At 38.4% G+C, this 26911-nt stretch overlaps 4 protein-coding genes and 1 long non-coding RNA gene across 8 annotated transcripts; 3 read left to right on the top strand and 2 right to left on the bottom strand.

Annotated features, from left to right (window-relative positions):
• Positions 1-106: 106 nt before the first annotated feature.
• On the top strand, positions 107-4152 carry LOC125258869. Its single transcript, XR_007182697.1, has 4 exons — positions 107-189; positions 431-605; positions 2504-2572; positions 4017-4152. It is a non-coding gene; the product is annotated as an uncharacterized LOC125258869 (long non-coding RNA).
• crybb1l1 (crystallin, beta B1, like 1) lies at positions 1864-6254 on the bottom strand. Of its 2 annotated transcripts, none has more exons than XM_048176045.1 (7): positions 6117-6254; positions 5130-5236; positions 4675-4772; positions 4463-4581; positions 4239-4371; positions 4008-4150; positions 1864-2549 (listed from the first exon to the last, which is right to left on the bottom strand). In XM_048176045.1, exons 3-7 carry the CDS (start codon positions 4765-4767, stop codon positions 2378-2380), a joined length of 660 nt encoding a protein of 219 aa, XP_048032002.1. In that variant the 5' UTR covers positions 4768-4772; positions 5130-5236; positions 6117-6254; the 3' UTR covers positions 1864-2377. The 2 variants fall into 2 exon arrangements, with proteins under 2 accessions (XP_048032002.1, XP_048032001.1); XM_048176044.1 differs by having other exon boundaries at positions 5130-5222; positions 6117-6248.
• Positions 4269-8845, top strand: cryba1l1 (crystallin, beta A1, like 1). 2 transcript variants are annotated; one of them, XM_048176047.1, is made up of 6 exons: positions 4269-4392; positions 6764-6851; positions 7075-7193; positions 7283-7424; positions 8118-8260; positions 8345-8845. In XM_048176047.1, the coding sequence occupies exons 2-6, from the start codon at positions 6777-6779 to the stop codon at positions 8490-8492; spliced, it is 627 nt and encodes a 208-aa protein (XP_048032004.1). In that variant the 5' UTR covers positions 4269-4392; positions 6764-6776; the 3' UTR covers positions 8493-8845. The 2 variants fall into 2 exon arrangements, with proteins under 2 accessions (XP_048032004.1, XP_048032003.1); XM_048176046.1 differs by lacking the exon at positions 4269-4392 and adding an exon at positions 6303-6421.
• Positions 8846-9290: 445 nt separating this feature from the next.
• Positions 9291-16460, bottom strand: LOC125258863. Of its 2 annotated transcripts, none has more exons than XM_048176040.1 (5): positions 16112-16460; positions 15702-15789; positions 15076-15608; positions 10666-12145; positions 9291-9972 (listed from the first exon to the last, which is right to left on the bottom strand). In XM_048176040.1, the coding sequence occupies exons 2-5, from the start codon at positions 15787-15789 to the stop codon at positions 9602-9604; spliced, it is 2472 nt and encodes an 823-aa protein (XP_048031997.1). In that variant the 5' UTR covers positions 16112-16460; the 3' UTR covers positions 9291-9601. The 2 variants fall into 2 exon arrangements, with proteins under 2 accessions (XP_048031997.1, XP_048031996.1); XM_048176039.1 differs by having other exon boundaries at positions 14455-15608; positions 16112-16442.
• A 282-nt stretch (positions 16461-16742) lies between these two features.
• tmem33 (transmembrane protein 33) lies at positions 16743-26893 on the top strand. Its single transcript, XM_048176042.1, has 8 exons — positions 16743-16900; positions 17580-17659; positions 17766-17860; positions 23475-23662; positions 23775-23842; positions 23938-24071; positions 25605-25688; positions 25934-26893. Exons 2-8 carry the CDS (start codon positions 17606-17608, stop codon positions 26061-26063), a joined length of 753 nt encoding a protein of 250 aa, XP_048031999.1. The 5' UTR covers positions 16743-16900; positions 17580-17605; the 3' UTR covers positions 26064-26893.
• The last annotated feature ends 18 nt before the right edge of the window (positions 26894-26911 follow it).

A 26911-nucleotide genomic window follows, 5' to 3' on the forward strand; every position in this document is an offset into this window, starting at 1 on the left:
CAGTGTTCAAAACTATCTCATTACCTTAGCCCGATTCACAACAGCAAGATTGTAATTATGTTTTATAATAAAATTGGGTATATGTCGAACGTCACATGACCAAACCGGAAAACTGGTCTCATTGCATCCGCTTGTCAGAGAAAGTGTTAAAAGCAGTATGAACTGACGGCATATCTATGGACTTTTACGGTAATTAGCAAAACTACCTAGTTCACATTGTTATAGGTGTTTTATTCTATTAAATATCTAAACGTTAATGTGAAGAATTAAAATGAAAAAGCTTTTAAATATCAATCAGCATATGCAGGGGACATCAGTTATGCTCATCTTTGCTCACTCCTTTTAAATTATCTTGAATAAAACAGCTTTTTTTTTTTTCATTAAGCACATACAAAAGACCTTAACCGGAAGGATCTGATCTGTTTTACAGAATATGGAAGTTAGATTGCGCATAACCCCTATGGGTACTGGTAGGTTTCCGCGGGAAATTCTTTGCGTCATTATGTCACGCCTGTAAACAGAAAGGAATGAGTCCCTGCTCAACCCCGTAGTCAAACGCAAAAGACTTCGGACTGTGGATTGGCTACAGAAATTGAAATCTACAGGTAATGCTAATACACACTAAATACACATAGTCACACAATGCTGATGTTGTTAACATTAACATTTTGAGAACAAAGTATAACAGTAATAATAATTTGCACGGTTTGACGTGATCCAAGCTAAGCGATCGTTAGATTTAATCACCATTGGAAGCGCGATTTATTGTAGGCATAATGCTTTTTCCACAGTTAGTCAGAACAAAAGTGGCAGACATGATAGGCTACTTACTTGTTCAGACGACATTTTTTGGTGAAAATTCCTATTTTGGTCATACTTCCAAGACGTAGAATCTGCGATTCTGAAGTACAGTATCCACAGCGATGTGGTGACTGACAGAAAACATTAGATTCATCTGCACTGAGGAGCCGTGCCGATACACAAGACACGTAAAGATAATAATTCCACATATAACTGCAATTGCAGGTTTCAAACAGAGATGGTGACAAAGAGGCAAAACATGGACAGCAGCTCTAACTATCCTCAAAGACAAAGGCCTTTTTTTCTTAACTTTTAGTCATTTGCATTTTCACTTTTCCAGTCATTCATGAATAAGGATTTGACTGCACGTCTACCCATAAGATCAGTTAAAACTGAGCAATATATGTGTAACTTCATATTTGACAAAATGTTTATGACTTCAGACTTTTCCATGATTTAGAAACATGGCTACTACCTACTCCCACACAGGTAGAGCAAAACAGTCTGGATTGTATTTTTTGTAGAAACAGAAGAGGTAATGTGATGTGTCCTTACGTCATTTGTATTGTCTGTCTGAGGCCTGAAGCCTGTTAAGGGAATTTTAATAGGCTATCAGAGAAAGGCTTTTCCTTGACTGGCCCCGTGGACGTTTGACGGTCTGGCGTCTTTCTTTACGGTAATGTGATGCGTACCGTTTGCGTCACAGGTAGGTCTATGTCCTCTGACTCGGACAGAACGGTAGATGACAGTATTGCACTTGCTCTTCTTAGTAGCCTACATCTCACTAAATCTTAATTTTGTAATATTTTATTCGTGTTTGTAGTTGAACCAAATCCTCCAAAGCGCAATGGACAGTGGACGATATCAGCCACTTAATTAAACTTAATTAAAAAATCAAGATGTAAGCCCACATGTAAACTGACATTACTTTTCACACTCCTGTGAAAATACACCACTGCTGTCCTTCCTACTAGTGCAAATTTCATTCTGGGCCTCATGATTATTATTAACAGCTATTTTATGATTATGCATGACATGAACAGATTGACAAAGACAAAAAAATTGTTATCAAGCTTTTAGGTTTTTATTGAAAAGGTGACCAGGATTCTGTACAGCAAGCAAAGAGAGATTTCTAGGGCACAAGAGCTTCACTCTCCTCATCCCTTCATCTCTCCCTCTCTCTTTCCATCCTCTTGGGGAAAGGGGGATGCGGGCAGGGGAAAGAACGGATGACAAAAAAATGTAAATAAATTATGGAAGGAAAGAAAAGAAGCCATGATGCAGGAGAGAAAGAGAGGAGAGGAACTAGGGAGGAAGAGGGAAGTGTGTTTATCGGTGCCTCCACCCTACACAGAGACACTAAGAGGCCTGGGAGAATCACTGCCCTGCTGGGCTTTAACAGCTCGACAGACACAGACTGCAATGTGAGTCAGGGAGTCTGTCACCTCGAAAACATCCGCCCCTCATAACAGCGACATGGGGAAGATGCAGCCTCTCAGACGTCTCTCCTCCTCTCCTTTCTCTTGCGCCCTTCTCCCTCTACTTCACCTCTCCTCTTCCTCTCCGGGTCTGGCCCTCACTTGCTGGCCATGGTGTAGCAGCCGTGCGGGTGCCACTGCATGTCACGGATACGCCTCACAGACTGAAACTGAGGGCAACGGGCGCCGTACTCGTTAAAGTGTCTGTATTCACCCTTCTCCAGCAGGTACTGGCTGCCACGGTATCCGGGGTACTGATAGCCCACCCAGCTGAGAAAAAAAAGAGTCTGCAGGTTAGTTTGTGCACCCTTGATATTGAACCAGCTTAAAGGGATAGTTCACCCAAAAATGAAAATTTTGTAATCATTTACTCACCGTCATGTTGTTCCAAACCTGTGAGTTTCTTTTTTATTGAATACAAAAGAAGATATTTTAAAAAAATGTTTTGTAATCAAACAGTTAACGGTAGCCATTGACTTCCATCAGCTACAAGTCAACTCTATGGTTACCAAAATTTTTTTAAATATCTTGTTTTGTGGGAAAAAGAAACTCATAAAAGTTTCGAACAACATGAGGAGGGTGAGTAAATGATGGGTGAACTGTCCCTTTAAACTCATTTATATATTTAAACCAGGGTTGTTATAGTTAACTAGGGCTGGGTAAAAAATATAGATTTCTTGATTTTAATCGATTCTCATTTTTACGAACCGATATGGATTCTTAAATCCCAAGAATCGATTAGTCTGTTTTCAGTTGATGAATGAACAGAACATGTAGTGCGCCTCTTACTAATAAATCGCAATAATCTTTGTGCTTTGTTACTTTTGATATGAAGCAAAGTCTCAAATTTCAAATGACATCCATCTTATTATGAGATTCAAAAAAATAAATACCGTTTTGGCGCTGTTTAATGTGGCGTGACATCACTGTAGCGCCTCAGTTAAAGAGAGGCGGCAGCACGGACCGCATGTGAACATCCTCTCCAATACCAGTTACAGCGCGAAATAAACATGAATAAACATCTGAAGGTATGTTAAAAGATACAGTACAATTTACCGAAATCTGTATCATGTCTCGTGTAATAGCTCAATCAGTGTTTCAACCGCAAAAAGACGTCAATAAAAGCTTGTAAACAATGTCACGTAACGTCACATTTACCTCAGAAAAACCATATTCAGTGGCCGTAAACTCGTTAGTCAGCTAGAAAAATTAACTCTAGAGAGCAGCATTCTAATAAATATATACACTGTTACATATTCATTATAATGTTTAATGTTCTTCAATATGCATGTTTGAATAAATCAGTTATGACAGCCACGATTTAAATGTTTATATTTCAAAAAAACGAATTGGAGTAGAAATATGATTATGTAATTCTAAACTTTATTTATTATAAAAAACAACATTGAGTGAAATTTAAGTGTTTTTAGTTAATTTTAACCTTCAAATATTATAGTAAAGTAGTAACAACTGACTCCCATGTGTAGTTTACAGCATTAGTTAAAAGTTTTTTTTTCCTCTAGAAAATTTGCCATGTACTGTATCTGATATATTACATACAAAATAATCGATATCTTATCGAATCCGGAATCGAATCGAATTGCAAGCATGTGAATAGAAATGGAATCGAATTGTGAAAATTGTGTCAATACCCAGCCCTATAGTTAACTAAAATTAAAACCATATCTTTTTTGGTTACTTGAATTAAAACAGGTACTTTGCACTTACGTTCCACAGCTGACCATGATGCTGCCAACTCTGTCGGTGAATCCGTATGAGAACATGCTGGGAACGTCATCATCCATGATCTCCATCTTGCGGCCCTTGTACTCACCAACCTCATACAGGCAGATCTTGTGCTTCTCAGGGTCCTGAAGGAGAAAAAGTGATCAGTGCATTTGGAATGCATTCAAATAACAGGCCTGAAGGTGTGAGAGCATTGTGTGCGCATCTACACACCATTCTGACAGGTCTGAAGGAAAGCAGGTAATCGTTCTTCTGACAGTTGCTCCAAGAATCCCAACGAGGATACTCGCCCTTCTCCAGGATGTACATCTCACCGCAGAAGTTCATCTGCTCAAAGCCCACAAAACTGCAGAGGCCACACAAAGAGGTGAGTGAGATATGTTATTCTTTCTAAAACGTGCGTTTTACATAGCTGCAGATTTTACGGTGATGCTTACGGTCCACACTCCACACGTAGTGAGCGAACTCTGTCCATGCCCATATCACAAACGTTCATGCACTCGGCGTTAATCTCAATCATGCGTCCCTGGAAGTTCTCCTGGTCAAACACATACATCTAATAGAGAGAGAGAAACCTGTTAGCGTAACGTTAAATCAACGACCTAGCGTAGGAGACATGCACATGTGAATGTTTATTTGAAAGATTTACCCTGTAGGACATCATGCCCATCTCGGACTTCTTGCTCTGGGCTGCCTTGCCGTCGGTCTGGGAGGCAGTCTTTTTTTCTCCACTGGAAGACATGATGCCTGAGGTAAAATTAAAAATTGTGAATTAATAAAAAGGAAATGTAATATAGCTCAGAATTGAGAAACTGAGAGAAAGGAATAAAGAAATGGGAGGGGCAACCTCTAGTGTACATAATATTTGATCTTATCTATGCTGGAAGAGAGGGATAAAGTGTTTTAGGAGATGAAAAAGTCAAAAATATATGTTTGGAATGGATGTAGTGGGTCTTTGAGGGAAACAAAGTGGTAGGGACAAAGGGGAAGTGTGGGGTGGTGGTGTTCATTATGGTGATGCAAATCAAAACCAACCCTCTTATACTCTCCAAGCTGTTAGGTTAAAGTTTTATGTGTATGTGAGTGGATATTCTGCTGTCTTACCTGTGTTCAGAGAGTGTGTGTCCGTACCCAGGGTTCACTCTGAGAGTGTTTGCGTCTGGCCGTGCCCACAGCTCTTATACCCTGGCGCTGAGTCTGTAAGGATTACACTGACACAATGAAACATGCCGTGTTCAGCAGACTCACAGAAAAGAAGCCCCACATCATCAGCACAGAGTGAGAAAGAGAGTATATGTGTGCAAGAGACATAGAGAATCAAATAGTCCTAACAAATCAATACACAATCTTCAACTTTTAAGCCTAAAACATATAAGCAATATCGGGGCAAAAGTTTATTTTTAGAGACTGAAATTGAATTTTGAAGATTTTTTCCTAATTCACCAATGATTTAATAGTGGTTTACACAATTTTGCATTTCAGTCACATATTCAGCATTGGGGGAATAAAATAAATAAGTAAATAAATAAAAGTAATGCTGTATATTCATGCACAAAACATGGCTGTTCTCCTACAAATAATTATATAAATAAATAAAAGTAAATAACAACATGTACAAATCTAAAATAAATAAATATCAACAATACACATGTATAAACACATTGTGTCACAGAAAATATTATTCAACATTCAACCGTTAATCAAATATGAATATTGGGTGGACATGCACGCCCACCTTAATGCTAGTTATGGATTGTCCTGATAAAGTAAAATCACTTTGCTACTAATCTTTTAACATTTGGAGCTTTCATGGTGTGTTTATATATACATTTCTTTATATAATGTCTTTATATATTGATCCAAACATGGATGTCCCAGGTGGAAAAAAAAACAAAAAAAACATTTTAACCAGACATTGTAACTTTTACATTTGGTCCCCCAAGTCTTTGAGTAAAAATGGTAACTTGCATGAAAATCAGCATCAACTTTCCTCAGCAGCTCAAATACATCATTTCAAACCCACACTCAGTTGGAGCAAGTTCACTTAGATAATCCCAGCATTTTGGGCTCATTGTAACCAGGAGTGCTGACCTGCGCGAACGTACTGGGGCCAAACCCTTTGTGTCTCCTGCTTTCACCCAAAACGCACTGCACTTGTCAGTGAATGGGCTCACAACACCCATATGGCACTTCTATAGTATGTGCTGAGCTGGCGACCCTGTCCCGCGAGCCCATCAGAAGGCATTCCACGCGCACCGCGCGCACAATGGCGGGTGCGCGCATAGGCGTGCGCGCACGCGGTGGTCGATATAAAACTGAAGCGCCAGGTTCTCTCAAAGCTCCACGCGAAACCGGCGTTAAGGCGCGTGCCACTCTCTAGCTCAGTGACTAAAACGGTAAGATCTCACGGAGCGAGCTCATGGCACAACTATAAACTTATTATGGTCTACTTTACAAACATCATCTCAGTATGGCCACATTATGTAAATGGTTTTGATTTAAATCTAACAGTTCTATTAACGCTTTATTAATACATTTTTATTATGAATAAAATGCGTATTTCATCTAATACATCGATTATTGGATGTTTTAAGTAACTCTTTTTATGTAATAATGACATAGAACACAGTTTACTTCTAATACTAACAATTATTTATTTGAGTTCATTTCACAATTTGTATCTAATTATTTTAATTGATATTTACTATGTTTTCTGTTTTTTTTTTCTCTGTTTTTAGATATAAAAAAAAGATGTATAGGTTCTCTAGATACGGCATGATGCAGCCCATGTTCAGCTCTGGCATGGGAATGGCTCCTTTCTTCAAGGTAAACTGTCATTAAACACACATATGTTCAATCTCTTTTGAAATTACCCATATTTATTCTAAAAAAATATTTGTTATGCATCTGGATCAATACAATATGCTGTCACTTTAATTTCACATGCCAAACAAACCCATTTAAGTCATTTATTTGAGTACCTTTTGCATATATATTATTAGAAAACAACATTTTCACACACTTTACATTTGTGCTTCTGCTGTCCCAGGTGACTGTGTTTGAGCAGGAACACTTCCAGGGAAAATGTCAGGAATTCACCTCAGAATGCTGCAACATCCAGGAGTGTGGCTTCGACAACATCCGTTCTATTCGTGTGGAGAGTGGCGCGTAAGTCATAGTGTTTGTTGAATGTACACTTAAGGACCTTTCAACCAATAGTATGTGCCTATGTATGACTGGATGTTCTTTTTCAATAGCTGGGTGGGTTATGAGCACCATGACTTCCAGGGACAGCAGTTCATCCTGGAGAGAGGAGAGTATCCTCACTGGGATGCCTACTGTGGAAACCTGTCCTACCACGTGGAGAGACTCATGTCTTTTAGACCTGTCTACTGCGCTGTGAGTTATTTCCTTTCTCAAACTAGAAATCTTAAAAGTACACACAGTATTTTGCGCTGGCCTATATTTAATAATTATTCATCAAGTGAAACTGTCCATACCAGGATTTATTTAAAGCCAGTAGCATTCGACTGGTCATGCTACCTCAACATGGCAGCTCCAATGAGGCGACCCACTCCATGTAAAAAAAAAAATCAAGAATCAAAAAGTCAAATCAAATTTATTTGTATAGCCCTTTTCAAAGTACAATGTTAATGTTTATACTATCATAATATCTTAAAGCCTTAATGATACAAGCAATCAGGCATTAGAGATTTGCTAAACGATCACACAGCCAAGATTTGCTATATAGTATATTGCTTTATGTGAGTGTACAGTATGCAAAATTGGATGTACTATATATCCAACTTTTAATATATCGTTGGCCGAAAATATAGTTTTCATTCTGTGACAATATAATCAATCAAGCAGTTGAGATTTGCTGTAAATATTTTTTTTTAATCATATTTATAGCTTTTATTTGACTACTGGAGTCTCTCATGTGATATTAAACATATTTATTCAAAACAACTACTTAATTCACTATTTATTATCTTTTTAACTTTAATAAGTTAAAAATATATTGTTATGTGATATATAATCACTTAAGTATGTGGATCTATGGATTCAAACTCTCTCTCGCTCTCCCCTCAGTCTCACCAGAGCAGTCGCATGATCATCTTCGAGAGGGAGAACTTCTTGGGCCGCAATGCGGAGCTGTGTGACGACTACCCCTCTCTGCAGGGCATGGGATGGTGTGGCCCTGAAGTGGGCTCCATGCATGTGCAGTGTGGCGCGTGAGTCTTCATTTTATTTTCTCTGTACTTATTTCATTTCAGCACAGAAATACCTGACCCTCATTTCTCCATCTATGTGTGTAGTTTTGTGTGTTACGAGTTCCCAGGATACAGGGGAAGGCAGTACATCATGGAGTGTGAGAGGCACAGCGGAGACTATCAGCACTGGAGAAACTGGGGTTCCCACAGCCAGACCCCTCAGATCCAGTCCATCCGCAGAATCCAGCACTAAGAGCTCAGACTCACCGGGGGACACTACACCAATCACCCTGCCGCCCGACAAACACGCTTTACACATACACACACTCACACTGTTTTTCCTAATGAGTGTCTTTTTATTGCTATTCCACACCGCACACATACCATCGTGTCTTACACGAGGGTGCCGATCACATTTATCGACAATGACTAATGTCAGGTGCTAAACAACACCTTCTCGAGGTGCTCAACACAACCAATGCAAACCAAGCTAAGTTAGGCCATATCCCTGGAGGGGGACTGGCTGAGAGCAGCTCAGGTGTAATGTGTAGGAACATCAAAAACATCACAAATAAATGCTTAACAAATAAACCTGTGTTCACTTCAGTGACTCAGTTCTGTGCAGTTATTGTGTGTGAGGATGTGAGTAACAAAGTATATTCATTTCATTATAATCAATCCATAATCCAGTTTATTAAACAATAAGTTTTCAAATGAACACTAATTAATGGTATTTAAACACAAAATTATTATGCTATTTGGAAGGTTTTGGGAATATATTACACATTCGATTCATAATGATAAATCACTGCTGATGCTTCTAATTAAAGCAGATTTGATGAGTTTCTCATATTTTCATATAAAAATCTTTGCACTTTTTGAGTGGTTGTGATAAGACAGTCAGTAATAATGGAGAAGTTGTGAATCTTGATTCATCACACATATGATGTAAACTCAGAAATCAGATTTGCTGGAAGTTTGTTAAGTATATACATGATTTAGTATTATAAAACATGCAGAAACTTGTATTTGAACACAAGAACAACTAAGGTCAGATCCATGTCTATTTATTCTGAACATTCTGACATGAAAACTGGACATTAATAGCAGTCTCATTATTTACAAGAAGGCACGATTGTCACACAAATAAACAACTTTAACATTCAGAACTTAAAACTATAAAATTTTCTGATGCCTGAAACTGAAGCCACCAAAGTCAAAATAGCAAATACTGCCAACTGTTAGATTTGTGTGAACTGTTGAATTATATACAGGGAAAAGGGTACCATGTTCCACAAATATGCATCGATACACATTTATTCAGAACTCTGATGCTAAACAGTAACAGAAATTTGTACATGTTTAATTAGATCCTGAACTTATCACATCAATTTCGTAGTCTTCGTCCTCCTCCTCCTCCTCTGTGCTGGGCACAATGTCCACAGTGACTGGCAGGACAGAGAAGGACTCGGACAAAGAACTAGAGACCTCCACGACATCGACTTCCTCGTCCTCTGAACCGTCTGTGGACTCTTGTGTGTTTCGGAAAATCTCAAGTGGCATCGTGGGGTCCAATGCATGTGAGGCAAAAGGCACGTCTGACCTGTTTTTAAGCATGATGCCTTCTGTGCTGCATCTTTGAAAAGGAGAATCATTGGGAGAGTCAGCAGTCTCAAGCGTTGCTTTGTTGTAGCTGTTCTCCATCAGTCTCTCTCCGTTTGATATGCTACAGTCTGTGAATAAATAATAATTACCAGAGAAAAGTTATAATAAAAAACTGACTAATAACCAATAAACAAATAATAATAGATTATCGTTCTAATAAATCTGAAAAAAAAAAAAAAAAAAAAACGTTTAAACTGCTACAAGTCTGGATTGTTGTTAAACTAAAACTATTAAAAATGTTTTTGCTAACTGGAATAAAGCTGAAATAAAATAAATATTAAATAAAAAACTTGAACAAAAATTAAAAATGCTGTATTGGCAACTAACAAAAATACAAAAATGACTAAAACCAAAATAAAAAATAAATCGAAGATAAATAGAAATTAAAAAACAAAAAAAATGATGAAAGGACAAAAAAAATTACTAAAAGTTAAAATTAAAAACTGAAAATATAAAAATAAAAGCCAATTAAAAATAAATTAATAAATAATAAAATAATATAAATAATAACACTGTGATACGTTCATTTAAGCATCAAAACAATATACAGCAAAAAAAAAAAAAAAAAAAAAAATCATTTTGAGATTTGCTACATACTACGTTTAATTAAATAAATTAATTTTAAGTGAGTACTATAGCAACAAAGTTAAAATAAATGTAAAATAGGGGAAATGACCATGACCCTAACACATCCAATATCGCCCAAATCATTACAAAAATCTTTAATATTGTCAAATAACTGAATTGTTTCGAGCAGTTACCTTTAACTGAAGGCAGCGTATTCTGAAGGCATATGGTCATCTGGTTACCAGCGTCCTTCAATCTCTCTTTTGTCTTGTCATCTTTTTGATTTATTCTGCTATTATTGTGCTCTTCGACCCTAATTCTACCATCTTTCTCTCTGATGTCAGTCATTTTTACCTCAGCTCCATGTACTTGTATGTTTGTCAGCTGCTCCTCTCCTTTCTGTTTCATCACAGTCCACACTGTGTGATCTTCTCCCTTTTGCTCTTCCTCTCTGTTCTGCTGATTTTCCAAGATCTTTTTCATTAATTCAAAAGCAGAAAGAGCTGGATGGGACACAGAGGTTTTATTATTTGTGATGGGCCATCTGGGTTGTGAAGTCTCTGTACTGCACTGCACCTTTAACGTACTTCCTTCTAGAAGAGTTTTGGTTGTGTTTCTTTTAGCATGACCCATTTGTTTCTTTATTATAAGACTGGACTCTTTGCGATCATGCAACTCTGAGGATTCTGACCCATCTAAAGTCTTCTGTGATGTTGTTTTTGTGGCACACTTCAGGTTGCGAGCATCGGCTGTGTTTATTACTCTCCTCAATGCGCTCTCAACACTGCAGCTTGAGCCAACTGTGCTGCTGGTGCCTTTTTGCTCACCGTGCCGCTTTCTATTACGTCCTTTTTTCTCCCTCGGTAGAGAAAAGTCCACCTTTGGCTTCTCTAGTCCTTCTTTTTTCCTTTCTCTCTTCCGTTTTGCTGGGAGCTCGTTTCTCCTAGGCAGTTCTTCGAAAATTTCCAGCTGCCTCTTCCTACTTTGGCTTCTGGTAATCCTGCCACTTTTAGGCTTTTCTTCACCCTGCTGTGCTAGTGATTTCTCCATTGTCACACCTGACACCTGCCAATACCCCAATGGTTTCTGCGAAACTTGGTTATGAACAGATGAGACTTGTGGTCTGTTCTTGGATAATGATGCTTTTGACCCCTGTGTTGTTGTGTTCATAGAAATGGAATGTGCATTTGATGTGTTTGTATGTCCACAGGTCTGGCTACCATCTATTATGTTGGGCAACATCCCATCTTGAACATCTGAATCGCTTATACCAACGTGTTGCTCAAACGTTCTCAGAAAACTATCAAGTATATCAGTGAGCTCACCTTCAGATTGCGGTTGGACTATACCAAGATCTGTGAGCTTAACCGAAGACTGCACTCTTGCATTATCCACACTGGAATCTACAGTGACAGTATCTGTTATTCCGTGCTGATTGTTGGGCATGAAAGGGAGCTGTGCAATGACGTCATCTATTAGCCAGTCTATTGGCTGAGCGAGGCCGGTCTGATTGGTTGCTGGGAGAGACGCGGTATGCATCAGGGATGGAGCTGGAAGGTTAATGATTTTCTGCTTAGGTGCTGATGTTCCACTGAAATTTTGGGAAACATTTTGTTGGGGCAAGGGACGTGTGCGGGGGCGACCTCTTCTTCTTCTTGGAGGTGGAGCGGTATCCTACAGAAAAAGTGACAAGTGTTTTATTTCAGAGAATATTAGAGTAACTGCTTTGTTGCACTTTGAAGTGGTCATATCATACATTTTTTTTTATATTTAATCTATTTTCGTTTTTTGAATATACACTACTGTTTAAAAGTTTGGGGTTGGAAAGATTTTTTTTTTTTTTTAAATGTTTCTTAAAGAAGTCTCTTATGCTCACCAAGGCTGTATTTATTTGATCAAACATACTGGAATATTATGAAATAATATTACAATGTAAAATAACTGTTTTCTATTGGAATATACTATAAAATGTAATTTATTCCTGTGATGGAAAAACTGAATTTTCAGCATCATTAGTCCAGTCTTCAGTGTCATATGATCCTTCAGAAATCATTCTAATATGCTTATTTGCTGCTTAAGAAACATTTCTTATTATTATCAATGTTGAAAACAGCTGCTGAATATCATATTTTTTCAGGATTCTTTGATGAATAAAAAGTTCAAATGAACAGCGTTTATCTGAATTAGAAACTTTTGTAACATTATAAGCTTTTGAAGAAATTTTTGTAAAATTATAAATGTCTTATTTAAAAAAAAAATGTTGACATGCAAGCATCATGTGTCAATATTTTCCAGATTGTGGAAATTCGGAACAAGACATTTTAGTCTTACCAGATCTGGGATATTGGAGACTTGCGTTCACACCATATCGTAACTACCACAATTACGTGATTTCAACAAGGTAAAAAGCGTTCATGTCCTCGTAGAGCTCAAAATTACACCTTGTAAGATGGGAATTTTCTGAGAGCTCCTACTTGTACCACGTGACTGCTGTACCATGCTGCAGATTCATTTAGGAGTTGATTGTGGTGCCACAGAAACGCATGATTCCCAGTCCGAGGACGTTACCAGCTCTGAATATAACGTCACGTGCTGTCATCTTGAGACGATGGTAATTATGACATGGTGTGAATGCAGCACATGTTTCCATGTATTCATTAAAGGGATAGTTGACCCAAAAATGAAAATTCTGTCATTATTTAGAAACCTGTATGAGTTTCTTTCTTCTGCTGAACACAAAAGAAGATATTTTAAAGAATGTTGGTAATGAAACAGTTGACGGTAGCCATTGACTTCCATAGTAGGAAAAAAAAAAAATACTGTCTGGTACAGTTGTCAAAAGTACCGACTTCGGTACCAAGTCGGTACTGAAATTTTAAAAATGTGACGCTTTGAGCGCTGTTGAGCGGATTCGTAAACACCTCTGATTGGCCGTTGTGTTCACATGCTCATCAGATATGTCTGAGATTAGCTTCAAAGATCAAGGCTTCAAAAACGTTGTAAATAGTCTTATACTACAGGGCTGTTGAATGCTCGAATCTGATTGGTTGACCAAAGGTCTAAGGTGTGCAATTATTTTCAGGGAAATGCACAGCTAAAGTAGTTCTAGCAGGTCTTGACTGCATTGCAGTTCCGTATCACTTTGCCAAATGTTTTCAGTTATTTCAATAGGTCCTTACAGCCTACAACCGCAAAAGAACCAAAACCTACAATGACACTAATAACTGTATCAACGGTATTACTCTGCTATCAAGGCTCAAGCTTCTGTTAATTGTTCTGAAATGACGTTTTGAAATTAGCAACGGAGGCTTGGGATGAGATGCGCTTCACGTCGTGGCCACATTACCGCCTCGAGTATGCATTATTTTCTAAGAATTCAATGGCCCGTCATCAATTATTCCTTACATCAATGACGCTCTTCACCGAGTGCTTACACGGATTCACATGGGAGCATTTGACAGCAGGCATCTTATCGCGGACCAGTCCGCTGATAAGACGCCTGCTTTCAAACGCTCCCACTTTCAAATTCAAACACTTCCGTGTGCTTTCAAGCGCTCCCGTGCGATGATCGTTGTAGCCAATCACAGACATATTGATGAGCGTGTGAACACAATGGTCAATCAGAGGTGTTTACGAATCCGCTCAACAGTGCTCAAAGCATCACATTTTTAAAATTTCAGTACTGACGTCGGTACTTTTGACAACACTACTGTCTGGTTAACATTCTTTAAAATATCTTGTTTTGTTATCTTCAGGTTTAAATTTTTGGGTAAACTATCTCTTTAAGCAGATGCTCTTATCCAAAGTAACACTTTTTAAGCTCTTTTTTTCTCAAACGATCAAGAAAATTGATTAATCATGATATGATTCATTTAAATCATTTATTCAAACCATTAAGTGAATAAAAATTGAGGATTTTTGTTATTTTTATGTCATACCACCTTATAATACCTCCTCATCTGAAGATGTCGTGAGACACCTACCTGACACACTGGTTCTACCAATCTGCTTCTGCTCCCTGTCTGTCTCTGTCTGGGTCTGGCCCTTGATGAAGATCTGCCTTTCTCTCCTTCCCCTTTCATCGCTCCTCTGCCTTGTCGTCTCCGTTTAAGCCTTTCTTGATTCTTGAACACTTGCCTTGTGTCTAGCACCCTGCCAACCCTACCCCCACCTTGCCCCATCCAGGCTGACCTCACCACCCTTCCGCACCTATTCATATTTTGCTCTCTTTTACAAATATTCAATACTTCTCCCTTTAGAGCAAATCCTTCACTTAACCCAACCCTTTGCCTCCTTCTTGCCCTTCCCACAGTTTTAATGTCCCCTCTCGTCCCTCTCTGGCTCTGCTCCCTTTGCCCCGTGCCCTGCGAGATGTTAGTGTCAAGGAAGTAGTTGATAAACCCTGGGATATTGTTCTCAAACTCTGCAAATGCTTCTAAAACACACTCCTCGCCCCCTAATCTTGCCTGGTCCTGATTAGCCAATGGCTCAACATATGTACTATGAGAAGGGAGAGGGAGAGTCGGCAGTGGGGTTGGAGGCTGCTGGTATGAAGCTGCAGGGGGACATACGTAGACTTGGGGCAAACAGGCAGGTCCACTCACTGTGGGAAACATAGCGGTTTTAGGGACCACATCCATGACTTGAAAGGAAGGCATGTTCCCTGGATTACCCTGGACGTTCTGAAGTGTTGCCAGGGTGATATCAGAGCCATCGGTGTACGTGCAGAGGCCCTGATCGCTCCTCCATGACGATGGGCCAATTACAGTTTCAACTGTTTCTTTGGGGTTTTGACATTCAGAGGGGAGTGTCTGAACACTCTCGGTTTGGCACTCTCTCTCCGCCACCTCTTTCGTACACTCCGTCTGTGTGTTTTGCTCAGTTGCCGACCTCTTTGCTTCTCGTTGAGGTATGCCGATCCCTAGTTTGCAGGCTGCTAATAGGACTTCCTCTTTGTCCTCATTGAACTGACCTGAGTACAGAAGACTGACCAGACTGAGCAACGTGCAGGCCTCCACAGCTTGGACTTCAATCAGTCGTCTCTGTCCATTCCTGGGCGATGGCATGGCTGACAGAGTTTCACAGAGCCAAGGGCTGAAGGCAGACAACACACAGCTGTGCACCGGCACTGAAACACCTGGACAGGGGTGGAGAGAGTACAGTAACCTTAATGGAAGATGGAAAAAGATCGACTAATGAACAGAGGATGGACTTCTATGAGATGCCAAACCTTGAGTCTGCAGCACAATGTCACAGAACTCTGCCCTGCTCTGCTGTTTTTGCAGCTCTTTCACGAGAAGCGCCTCGAACGTCAACATCTGTGACAAACGCAGAGATACACAAACACAAATGCAGAGCATTATAAATACGCAATGCCGTTTTTCTTGCATCTTTGCAGGAGTAAAGACACCTGTGTTAGGGTCGGAACTGTGCACGCTGATCACATGGGATGTCGCGAGATGTGCAAAAAGTTGTTAACATGATGTACTTTTCATGCACTCCAATGGAAATTACAAATAGGTAAATATTTAATTGTGTTTTATCGATGTATGCAATTAAATTAGTTCCATGCTTGATATAGAAACGAACCCAGTCGTCAACAGTAAAACAAATCTCAGCGAATAAAAACGAAATACTCACCTTCTGCCGTTATGACATGAGATACTGCAACAACGGCTGTCTTTTATCCAAATTTGTCTCTCCTGTGTGTGTCGAGGTCACTGGACTTTAAGAAAGGTCGCGCGTGCATCGCTACAAACTCGTGGAGCTCTGCAGGCTCGCGCTGAACTGACTCGCACATTTCCAGAGTGGGTCTGACTGTCTGAGGATGTGGCTTTCCAGTTAATCGCTTTTTTTGTTTTTAATGTTTTAATTGTATTTATTTATTTTTATTATAGCTGTAATAGTGATGACTGCATAAAGAAAGGCACATTTTATGCGTCCCCATCAGATTGAAAAAAAAAATATATATATTTTTTACGTTATCCGAAGAAAATGTTAATGGATAACATGCAGAACTGGACACGTTATTTTTAAGGACACGGTCATTTATAGTTGTTCATAGCAATTGGTCGTTTATATTATTTGTGGTCACGAACAGATATGTTATCATCATTATTATTACGTAAAATATTTAATATTTATGTATTATTTCATTATGGATTATATGTCAAATATTTTTAGGCAGATATTTGAAATAAAAAAGCAAACAAAACAAAAATGACAGCTGTTGATTGACAACGGGGGCGCGCCAATAAAATTTAGCAAATTATCGCAACATCGCGAGATTTCGGTAGTCTACAGAGGTCGCGAGGTCGTCTCAGCTGACCAACCTCTCGTGCATTACTCCAGAGTGAAGCGCGTGCGCCCCGAGCGGTGAAAATAAAGGCGACTTTCTCTCAAAAACTGATAATCAACGATATATCACAGGTATTAATACATTTTATCTATGGTATTTTTGGTAGTATATATAAAAATAAGCGCAAGTTGCGGGCTGTCAGTGGTTGAAGGCAGGGGCTGTGTGAAGAGTTAGCTTCTCGGCTACATGTTAGCTCCTTAGGGTAATGTGTTCTAGATTTTTCCAACATATTTCAGCTGAAATTAATTGGCTGCTTTATAACTACATAATAGACCATACTTCAAATGTATTTATGTATTTTAAAAATAGGCGATGTTTGACAGTGCACAGTAATATTCACAAATCTGTAATTTGTTAGTTATGACTGTCAGTTTCATTGACAGTGTAGTTCTGCTTTGGATCGACATTATGAAAGTATTTCTTATTGTTTTGTGGTAGTGCCTCGGTGTTAAACAATACAAGTTATTTTTTCAACAGTTTGTTCTTATAAAGTTTCATGTTTAAATAAGCAAAATTAATAAACATCGAGCTTGTAAGAGCTAATGTGCTTGTGTCTTTGCCCACCCCCACACCTGGCAAACTACACAAAGAGTAACTGCTTAAGAACTGTTTCAGGGTTTAGAAAGATTAACTTAAGTCATTTTGTCTCTTCATTCATTCCAAGAGTTAATAAGCAACCTGGGTGCGTGATTGTGTAAAGTGTATTATTTAAACTTTTGCATGCAAGCTTATTATGTTATTTCTCTCAAGAAATCAAACCTTCAGATATTTGAAAGATGGCAGACACAGAGCAAAGGAGTCCACCTCCTCCCCCTCAGGCTGGTCCTGTGGTAAGTTCTACCTTTTTTTTTTTTTTTTAAATGATTCAGTGCCTTTTTATTGCTTTATTTGAGAATTAAATTTATGATCTTGACTGATCACATTAATGTGTTACAGCAATTTCTCTTGAGTAATAAGCTGGAAACGGCTATGTGGCTGTCACGGCTGTTCACTGTCTACTGCTCCATCATGTTCATTCTGCCCTTGCTTGGGTGAGTCATGTTCTTTTACAAGGCAATTTCACAAGCTTCAAGGACTCACACAAAGCTGCTCAATTATGGCAAAAATCATAATCACGATTACTTTTGGTCAATATTGAAATTCCGATCATTTAACATGATTATTGGTAGGCGATAAGATCAAAGTCTTATTTCACAGTATGAGTAATTTTAAATATCTGTGAAATTTCACAATTATCGGTACTTCAGTAAAAACTAATACTAGGCTAACTAATGTAAGTCAATTACATAAAACAAGTAAACAGTCAGCATTACAATAAGAACAAAGAAACTAATTTCAAACAAAGTGGACAAATGGCTACAACAGAATGAAAATACATATTAAATAAACTGTGCTTTAAGTTTTTAAGGAAGATGTACTAACAGTGGTATTCAGATAAGTAATAGCCTACAACTGAAAATTGAATAATCGAATGTAAGATAACACTGCATATACCACTGCATAGTCTTACTATACACATTAAATGTAGATTAATTATTATTTAAGCTAAGTTATTCAGTCAAGATCAGTGAGTGATTTTCCTTTAGGGCTGCATGATTAATCGTAGGGCTGGGCGATATATTGCATGCGATTCTCACGCGCATTTCGTCAGTAAAGCCGGTTCCCTGATTACCGCTAAATCGCCATCACCTGCTTTAAAATGGAGCGCCTTTTAATAGACAGAGCCGTAGTTCACGGACAAGCCACGCAAAATCGCGTTCAGTATCGAAGATGAATCGACTTCGATAATGAACCCGATTTTGCGTGGCTTGTCCGTGAACTACGGCTCTGTCTATTAAATGCCGCTCCATTTTAAAGCAGGTGATGGCGATTTAGCGGTAATCAGGGAACTGGCTTTACTGACGAAATGCGCGTGAGAATCGCATGCGATATATCGCCCAGCCCTAATTAATCGCACGATAAGAAAAATAACATTGAAATCACGCTTAAACGCGATTCTTTGTGCGATTATGAAATCGCAAAGGCTGCCTTTTTTTTTTATTTTTTTTTTATTTATTTTTTATTTTTTTATGCGCAGCTTGTCAATGAAGTATGGCTCCAAATGCTGATCCATCTGAGAGCACTGTGAGATTGAGTCGCTTATAATGTACATTTGAAAAAGCAACACGCGCCCAACATCTTTCCAGACATGAGAAGCATTTATTAACATCTTGTCCAACAAAAGACAACATTTAATAACATGTTTTTAGTCCAAACTCACTTCATAACGACAGTTGAGCATCCTTCTGTGAGATGATGGCTTCTTAGACAGAATAAGGCAGTCGTGTGTTTATTAGTCATGTTTAATCAATCAAAGCATTTCAGTCTTCTGTATAGAGGGTATGCATGTGACGTCACAGTCTGAGTGGCATAAAGACTGAGTGGCAGCATTGGTTTTCAGCGTGAACGCCGCGAAAAACACACAAAACACATCCAAAATGGGAAAGAGCTTTGCGATTGACTGTACAAATAGCTTTGACACAAAATCTGAGGTATATATTTAAAGTCTGCCGAAAGCTACAGAAAAGAGAAGCAAACAGATCACTGCAATTCACAGAAACAACTGGACTCCAGGCAGAGAAATATGGATTTGCAGTTATCATTTTGTCAAAATGTTGGATTTTGAGGTAAAATTATACAGTATATTTTGTATTGTTTGTATTGACAACTCATCAATTAAATATTTACCATCTTATATTCTGCATAATTGGGTGTTTTTAAATAAACACTGACAAAAACTATTCAAGTTTTAGGGCTGGACGATATGACAATATACATAACATTGATATAAGTGATTACTCGGATTTAAACCTACCTATATTGTAATTATATAAAATTTTCTCTATGTATTTCCCCGACGTCGAAATCAGGCACATATAAATGTCAGGAAACACGATTCCTGGCTGCATGTCAGTATCCATAGTTTAGGTTTATTTGACAAGTTGCAAGGAACACTTTCGAGCCCAATCTTTAGTGTAATTGTTTGTTTTACTCGCGTTTTCGCAGTTTCCCCTATTAAATCCAGTCATGCAGCAGCTCTTTTGCCACTCAGTCCAGCTGAAGGAGCGCGTTCCGGTGGGAAGTGATGTGTATGCATACCCTCTATATTCTGCTACAGCAATGGTATGATGCCCATAGGGATTTCCTGGAATGACAGTGTTATCTACTTCTAAGCAATGTTCCCTCTAAGCTGCCCGCGTGCGCGGCCGCGCAGAGAACAGACATGAAAATGATGGTAGTAGTTTAAATGAGAAATAATTGCAGTGCTCTGGACAACCGCTATAGAGTTATTGTCGCTATAGAGTTGGAACCGGTGAATGCAGTTTACAGGTTCCATAGAAAGAGAACGACTGAGCGCGTGAGAGCTGGCTGGCCCTGAGCCAAATCAGTCGCGGAAAGAATACTGTAATGTTTGCGGACTAAATACATCAATACGAGAGGCAACGCGAAACGAAAAGAAATGTGAAATAAAACGTCATGTTTTAATGAAAAATGGCGGAAATAACGGATGATGGACACAGAATGCTAACAAAACTCTGAGACATTTACAATTACATTCCCACCACAGGTGTAGCTTGCAAACTCAAAATACATTAGTGATATACCTCAGTTTAAATAGATTTTTGTGTGTGGTGGTGTGGATTTCAGGGATGTTTAGATAACTATAAAAGAGTTAACGTTCACTTTTCTTAAAAATATTTAGTTATATATAATATATAATATAATATATAATATATTAAAACAAATGGAAGCATTTAAACTGATATAATACTGTATATCAGTTTAAATACTTAAATATTTTATTATATTATAATGTAAGCCTTATAAAAAATTTATCTCACAAGGGGATTGTTTAGGGCTCCTTGCCACGAAAAATCTTAACCTCCTGGCATATAAAATCTGGGGAATTCATAAGCAATAAACATGTAATTTTGATGGTTTAACACGGTCTGTTGCTAATAATTGACTGTACAAAAATACATTATGGTTGTTCCAAACCATCATTGTAACTGCTCATATTATATTATTATAAAGAATTGAACTGTCTGCAGGAGGACAGAAAGTATTTTTTAATAGAATTTCTTGGTAAAGACTGGTTCAGTTAATACAGCAATGTGAACAAATCTCAAGTAACCTAAAATGTGCTTAATTTAGTGACTGAACTGCTTAATTTCAAACATATTATTTAATAAATCACTAAGTTACATCAAGGGTCAAATAAAAGAGAAACGGCACATTAAAGTTAAATGTTACAGTTGCATGATAAAACCATTTTTTTGGATGTGTGTGTTACGTTCATTGTACAGGTTTAATATAAAGTATGTTTTTGCTCAGGTGGCCAAAATGTGCGCTCAACAGAGAAAAGTTTTGCTCAGCGAGGAAAAAAAATTAGAGGGAACATTGCTTCTAAGGCAGGGCATATTTGAAGTTTTTGCGCAAGAGCACCCTCTGGCTTTCAGATGGAGAAGCATTTGCTACTGATCACAGAGCCATACAGCTCTGACAAGCTGCGCATAAAATAATCGCAGCCTTTGTCAAAATGTGTGCGGTTTAAGTGCGATAAATCGTGCAGCCCTATTTTCCTTTGTCATTTGTGTTTACTTATTAATTAATGACACAGATGGCAGTAGGAATATATTAAGCTGCCGTCACTTTAAGAGCTACTGCTCGGATCCAATATACTGTTACACACGTGTTTTCTTTCTCAACTGTGTACGTTTACTTAAATACATAACCCACTGTCATTATGTGAATACTCTCCAAAATGACATTTTGAGATTTTTGTGTGTACACGTTTAGCTGCGTATCCGAAGCCCATTTGCTTATCCACGTTCGACTCCAATTCGGAGCGCGCACACAGAAAGCCGCCTGGGGAACAGAATGTTAAAGGATTAGTTCATTTCAGAATTAAAATTTCCTGATAATTTACTCACTCCCATGTCATCCAAGATGTTCATGTCTTTCTTTCTTCAGTCGAAAAGAAATTAAGGTTTTTGATGAAAACATTCCAGGACTTTTCTCTATATAGTGGACTTCAGTGGGGTTCAATGGGTTGAAGGTCCAAATTGCAGTTTCAGTGCAGCTTCAAAGAGCTCCACGATGTAGGCAGTAGGGTGAAAAACTCCATCTAATTTTCTCCTCCAACTTCAAAATCATCCAACATTGTTGTTTTACCTTTTTTTTGTAAAGGGTATTTGACTTAAAGGGTTAGTTCACCCAAAGATGAAAATTATGTCATTAATGACTCACCCTCATGTCGTTCCAAACCCGTAAGACCTCCGTTCATCTTCGGAACACAGTTTAAGATATTTTAGATTTAGTCCGAGAGCTTTCTGTCCCTCCATTGAAAGTGTTTGTACGTTATACTGTCCATGTCCAGAAAGGTAAAAAAACATCATCAAAGTAGTCCATGTGACATCAGTTTTTGAAGCATCGAAAATACATTTTGGTCCAAAAAGAACAAAAACTACGACTTTATTCAGCATTGTCTTCTCTTCCGGAATCCTTTCCATTGAATTGATTCCATTGAATTGATTCCATCAGCATTCCACAGCGTGCGTCTCCCTCAGACTGTAAACGAAGCTCGGCCCACCGGATAACACGTCAGCAGCGTCTTACGTCAGCAGCGTCACTGCGGAGTCGTGAACCCAGATTGACAACAGACCCGGAAGAGAATACAATGCTGAATAAAGTCGTAGTTTTTGTTCTTTTTGGACCAAAAAGTATTTTCGATGCTTCAAAAACTGATGTCACATGGACTACTTTGATGATGTTTTTTTACCTTTCTGGATATGAACAGTCTACCGTACATACATTTTCAATGGAGGGACAGAAAGCTCTCGGACTAAATCTAAAATATCTTAAACTGTGTTCCGAAGATCAACGGAGGTCTTACGGGTTTGGAACGACATGAGGGTGAGTCATTAATGACATCATTTTCATTTTTGGGTGAACTAACCCTTTAATCTTTGCACATTCGCTTTGTAGACACTGGATCTGTACATTAACCTGTCACGCATGACCTTTCCAATGTGATTACGTTGTGTTGCGTGGTGCATTGAAGAGCTAGTGCAAGACGAGCATTTGTAGTTTTTAGAAAATGACCGATCATTTTGCTAGACAAGACCTTTATCGCTTGTCTGGGATCGTGTAGAGCCCTTTTTGAAGCTGCACTGAAACTGCAATTTGTACCTTCAACCTGTTGAACCCCATTGAAGTCCACTATATGGAGAAAAATCCTGGAATGTTTTCATCAAAAACCTTATTTTCTTTTTGACTAAAGAAAGACATCTTGGATGACATGGGGGTGAGTAAATGATCAGGAAATTTCAATTCTGAAGTGAACTAATGCTTTAAGTTTTGGCCTTTTAGGAAGGAACGGAAGTTCGATGGAACGTGGCAATGGCACAATACCTCAATTATCTTGTTTTCATAATTGTTGGAAGCCAAAATCAAATTCGAAAATCAATTACGATTAATTGCGCAGCCCTAGAATCATATTATTATGATGAGGACTATTTAGGGTAATAAGGACACATCCACGCTCACTCATTTAAAAACAAAGTAAATGATTGGGAGAAGAATAATTGCTTTTTCTCTGTCTAGGCCCCAAGCAGCTGCTAACTTCTATCAGAGGGCATTGCTGGCAAACGCCTTGACCAGCGCTCTGCGTCTCCACCAGAGACTTCCTCACTTTCAGCTGAGCAGAGCCTTCCTGGCACAGGCCTTACAGGAGGACAGCTGCCACTATCTCCTCTACTCCCTCATCTTAGTCAACTCCTACCCTATCACAAGTATCCTTTCTCGAAGACCCCTTCCTCCAGAAATATTTTAAGGGAAAATATCTACTTTTCTTTGTGTTATGGCATCATTTTGACTTCATGCAGCCTTGACTTGTGTTGTCAGTGAGCATATTTCCTGTGTTCCTCTTCTCGCTTCTCCACGCCACCACCTACAGTAAAAAAGTCCTCGATGTAAGTTTCTGCCTTTCTCATTAGCGTAGCTGTCTGAGATGCATTTTTGTCATAGTTCCATCATGAATTTTATTTTGTCTGTCATCTGTCCTCAGTCTGTGGGTCCAAACAGCCTTATGTTTGTGAGGAACTTTCTGAACAAGCTCACAGCCAATCAGCAGAACATCCTAAAGTTTATCGCTTGCAATGAGATCTTCTTGATGCCAGCCACAGTCTTCATGCTCTTCAGGTGAGGATTCTTAACCATGTAAAGCCTGACATAAAACAATAGTCAGGAAATCTTATTTTTCTTTTAAATGGTAGTTTATTTTTTTGCGTAATTTTGTTGAGTATCACATTTGATACATCAGGCTTTTATGACTCAGACAGTATGATATACTGAGAATATAAAGCTCATACTAGAGATGGAGGGGGAAAAACGCCTGTTTTATTCTGAGGCCCAAACTGAGCAAAAATATGTAATCTGGTGCATTTATATGGACAAAAAGTAAGCTGAAATTCTGATAGCCTATACTGTAAACCAATGATATCTAAAACGGTATATAACAAGTCCGTGAAATGCATATAAATATCAGTTGTCACTCTTGTATCTCTCAATTATATGTCTTTGTAAGATGATATATAAATTAGTTTTATGATCAAAGCTCTGTAGTTTTTATTGTGGGGGCAAAACATGTAATGCAATGCAGTGCAATACAATAATGATGTTGATTTAAAGAATGTAAAATAAATGTTACTCAAAAGCCTGATAATCATATTTGATACTCACTTTTAAACATGATTTTTCTAAAATGTTGTATGTATAATCAAATAAACCTAAGTTGCTTCAGTCCAATAAGTGTTCATCTTGAAATGTTACTAACAATATAAGAGTTATTCTTATATTTACTTTATAAAAACCAGTAAAGATTTTAAGCCGTGTGTCCACCAAAGCGTTTTTAGCCAGCTGAAAACGCTAGGCGCTCTGCTTAAAACACCCATCTGAGAGCGCTTCTGCAGCGCAGCGTTCTTTTTCCGTTGAGACGCTTTGTTGCGGATGCGTCACTGTTACTTATAACTGATTTTGCAGGTAATTTGTTTCAGGCTAAAAATGTTGACACAATGTGGAATTACTTGCTATGTATGTTCGGAGACCAGCAAAATTTATTTCTCATTCATTTTGTTCCGTTCTCTGCTTGTTAATGTTGTTGTACAGCAAGAATGTTGTGACGGTTGGCCGGTGTAGTATTTGTCCCGCCCTTCCTCCAATCTGATTGGACGGCTGGCTAAAAAGTGACAGTGATGAGCGCATCGTTTTACTCAAAGTTGAACGTTCTTCAACTCGAGGCGACCAGTAAAAAAACGCCCAGCTCTCAGCGCTTGAGCGCGAAAAAGACGCTCAGCGCCTCGTTACGCTCCTGGCGTTTAAAAAACGCGGCGCTCCCATTGAAAACAATTGAAAAAGTACGCTAGTCGCTGGAAAAAATGCTTTGGTGGACACACGGCCTTACAGCAAAAAGTGTACCACAACCTCAAGGTCAGATTAGAATTATACTAAAAGGACATTTACCTGATTAAAAAAAACGGTATAAACTACAAATCAGACAACAGAAGGCATGTAGTAGATGCTATTAGTAGTATTTGTGTTTCAAATATGATACAGTAGGCTTTATTAGGTAACAAAAAAAAATTGTGGTTTGGTACAGGTAAAAAGCTTGATTAAATCCAAGCTCCGTTTCTTTATAAAAAGAATTTTGAATGATTTTTGGTTTGTTGTTCACAGTGGCCAGGGCAGTTTGCTTCAGCCCTTCATCTACTATCGGTTTCTCACTCTGCGCTATACCTCAAGGCGCAACCCGTACTGCCGGTAAGAATCTTGCATCTTATTTACACGCTGAAGTGTTACTTGTACAGATGCACACTATACCCAAAATAAGGGTTAATTAAATTGTTCTCATTTCCATGATAAATTTAATATGTAAAGCCAGTTAGAAGTTAATCTAAGCTATTTAATCAGATCAGTGATTTTTAAATGTATAATAAAATTTAAATATATTTTAAAAATTAAAATAAATACTGTATCAGTGTTTGATTTGTGTTTTGTCCTGTCAGGACTCTGTTCACCGAGCTGAGGATCTTACTGGAGCATTTTGTGATGAAGCCCAGCTGCCCTGCCTTCTTCAGGAGGATGTGCCTCAACAGCATTGCTTTCATTAGCCGCCTTGCTCCCACCGGTGTTTAACTGCTCTCTTTGAACATTCACTCACCACTACACACAGTTCACAGATTGGGACAGTTTTAAGATTGACTTACAAGCAAGATGGCCAAGTCTGATCGCTCAGAGATTGTCCTCCTTTGCACTGAGGCGTTTGCTATGTTTGGAGAGACTCTCAATCTGACAGACTGAATCCAAAAAAAACAAAAAACAAATCAGCCAGAAGATGCATCTCTGTGCACAGTTGTCTGTTAAGGGGGTACAACTGTTTTCAGTTCATTAGAGCTTTTATATTGATATTGATTTTGGGGGGGGTAGAGAGGAGCTATTGAGTCTTAAATGCTAGGGTACATAGATATAGCTCTTAATAGATAGTCTTTCTAATGAGTTCACACGACACTGGGAAATCGAATTTCAGCTGTTATTATCGTCTTTACTTCAGTTTGATTCCATTTTTATATGTTCTTGCTAAGATTTTTTTTTTTAATTGTAATGGATTACTTTGAAAATCTTAGTGTACCTTGCCCCCAAGCATTTCCCAAATGTTGACAATGATCTAAATGCCATTTTTAAGTTCCTTAACTTTCAGATGTTACTTCAGGATGCCTTTTTCATGTGAACAGGTGACTAAGGTGTCATCAGATGTCCTGTGTTTCTCATCTATCACATAGAGAGCCCTATACTTAACTGTTCTTTGCCTTCAATGCTATTTATTGTCAGGGCAAGTTGTAACTGCATTTGAGAATTTGTCGATTATTTGCTTGTTCAAGGCATGTTGTCTCTATATTTATTGCCTCTGTTTATAACTATGGTCTGTGCAGATAAATAAAATCTATGATCTAATATTAAATTGTAAATAACATTTATGATGGTTT

The sequence above is a fragment of the Megalobrama amblycephala genome, linkage group LG23 (genome assembly GCF_018812025.1).
Source record: "Megalobrama amblycephala isolate DHTTF-2021 linkage group LG23, ASM1881202v1, whole genome shotgun sequence".
NCBI classification, from domain to species: domain Eukaryota; kingdom Metazoa; phylum Chordata; class Actinopteri; order Cypriniformes; family Xenocyprididae; genus Megalobrama; species Megalobrama amblycephala.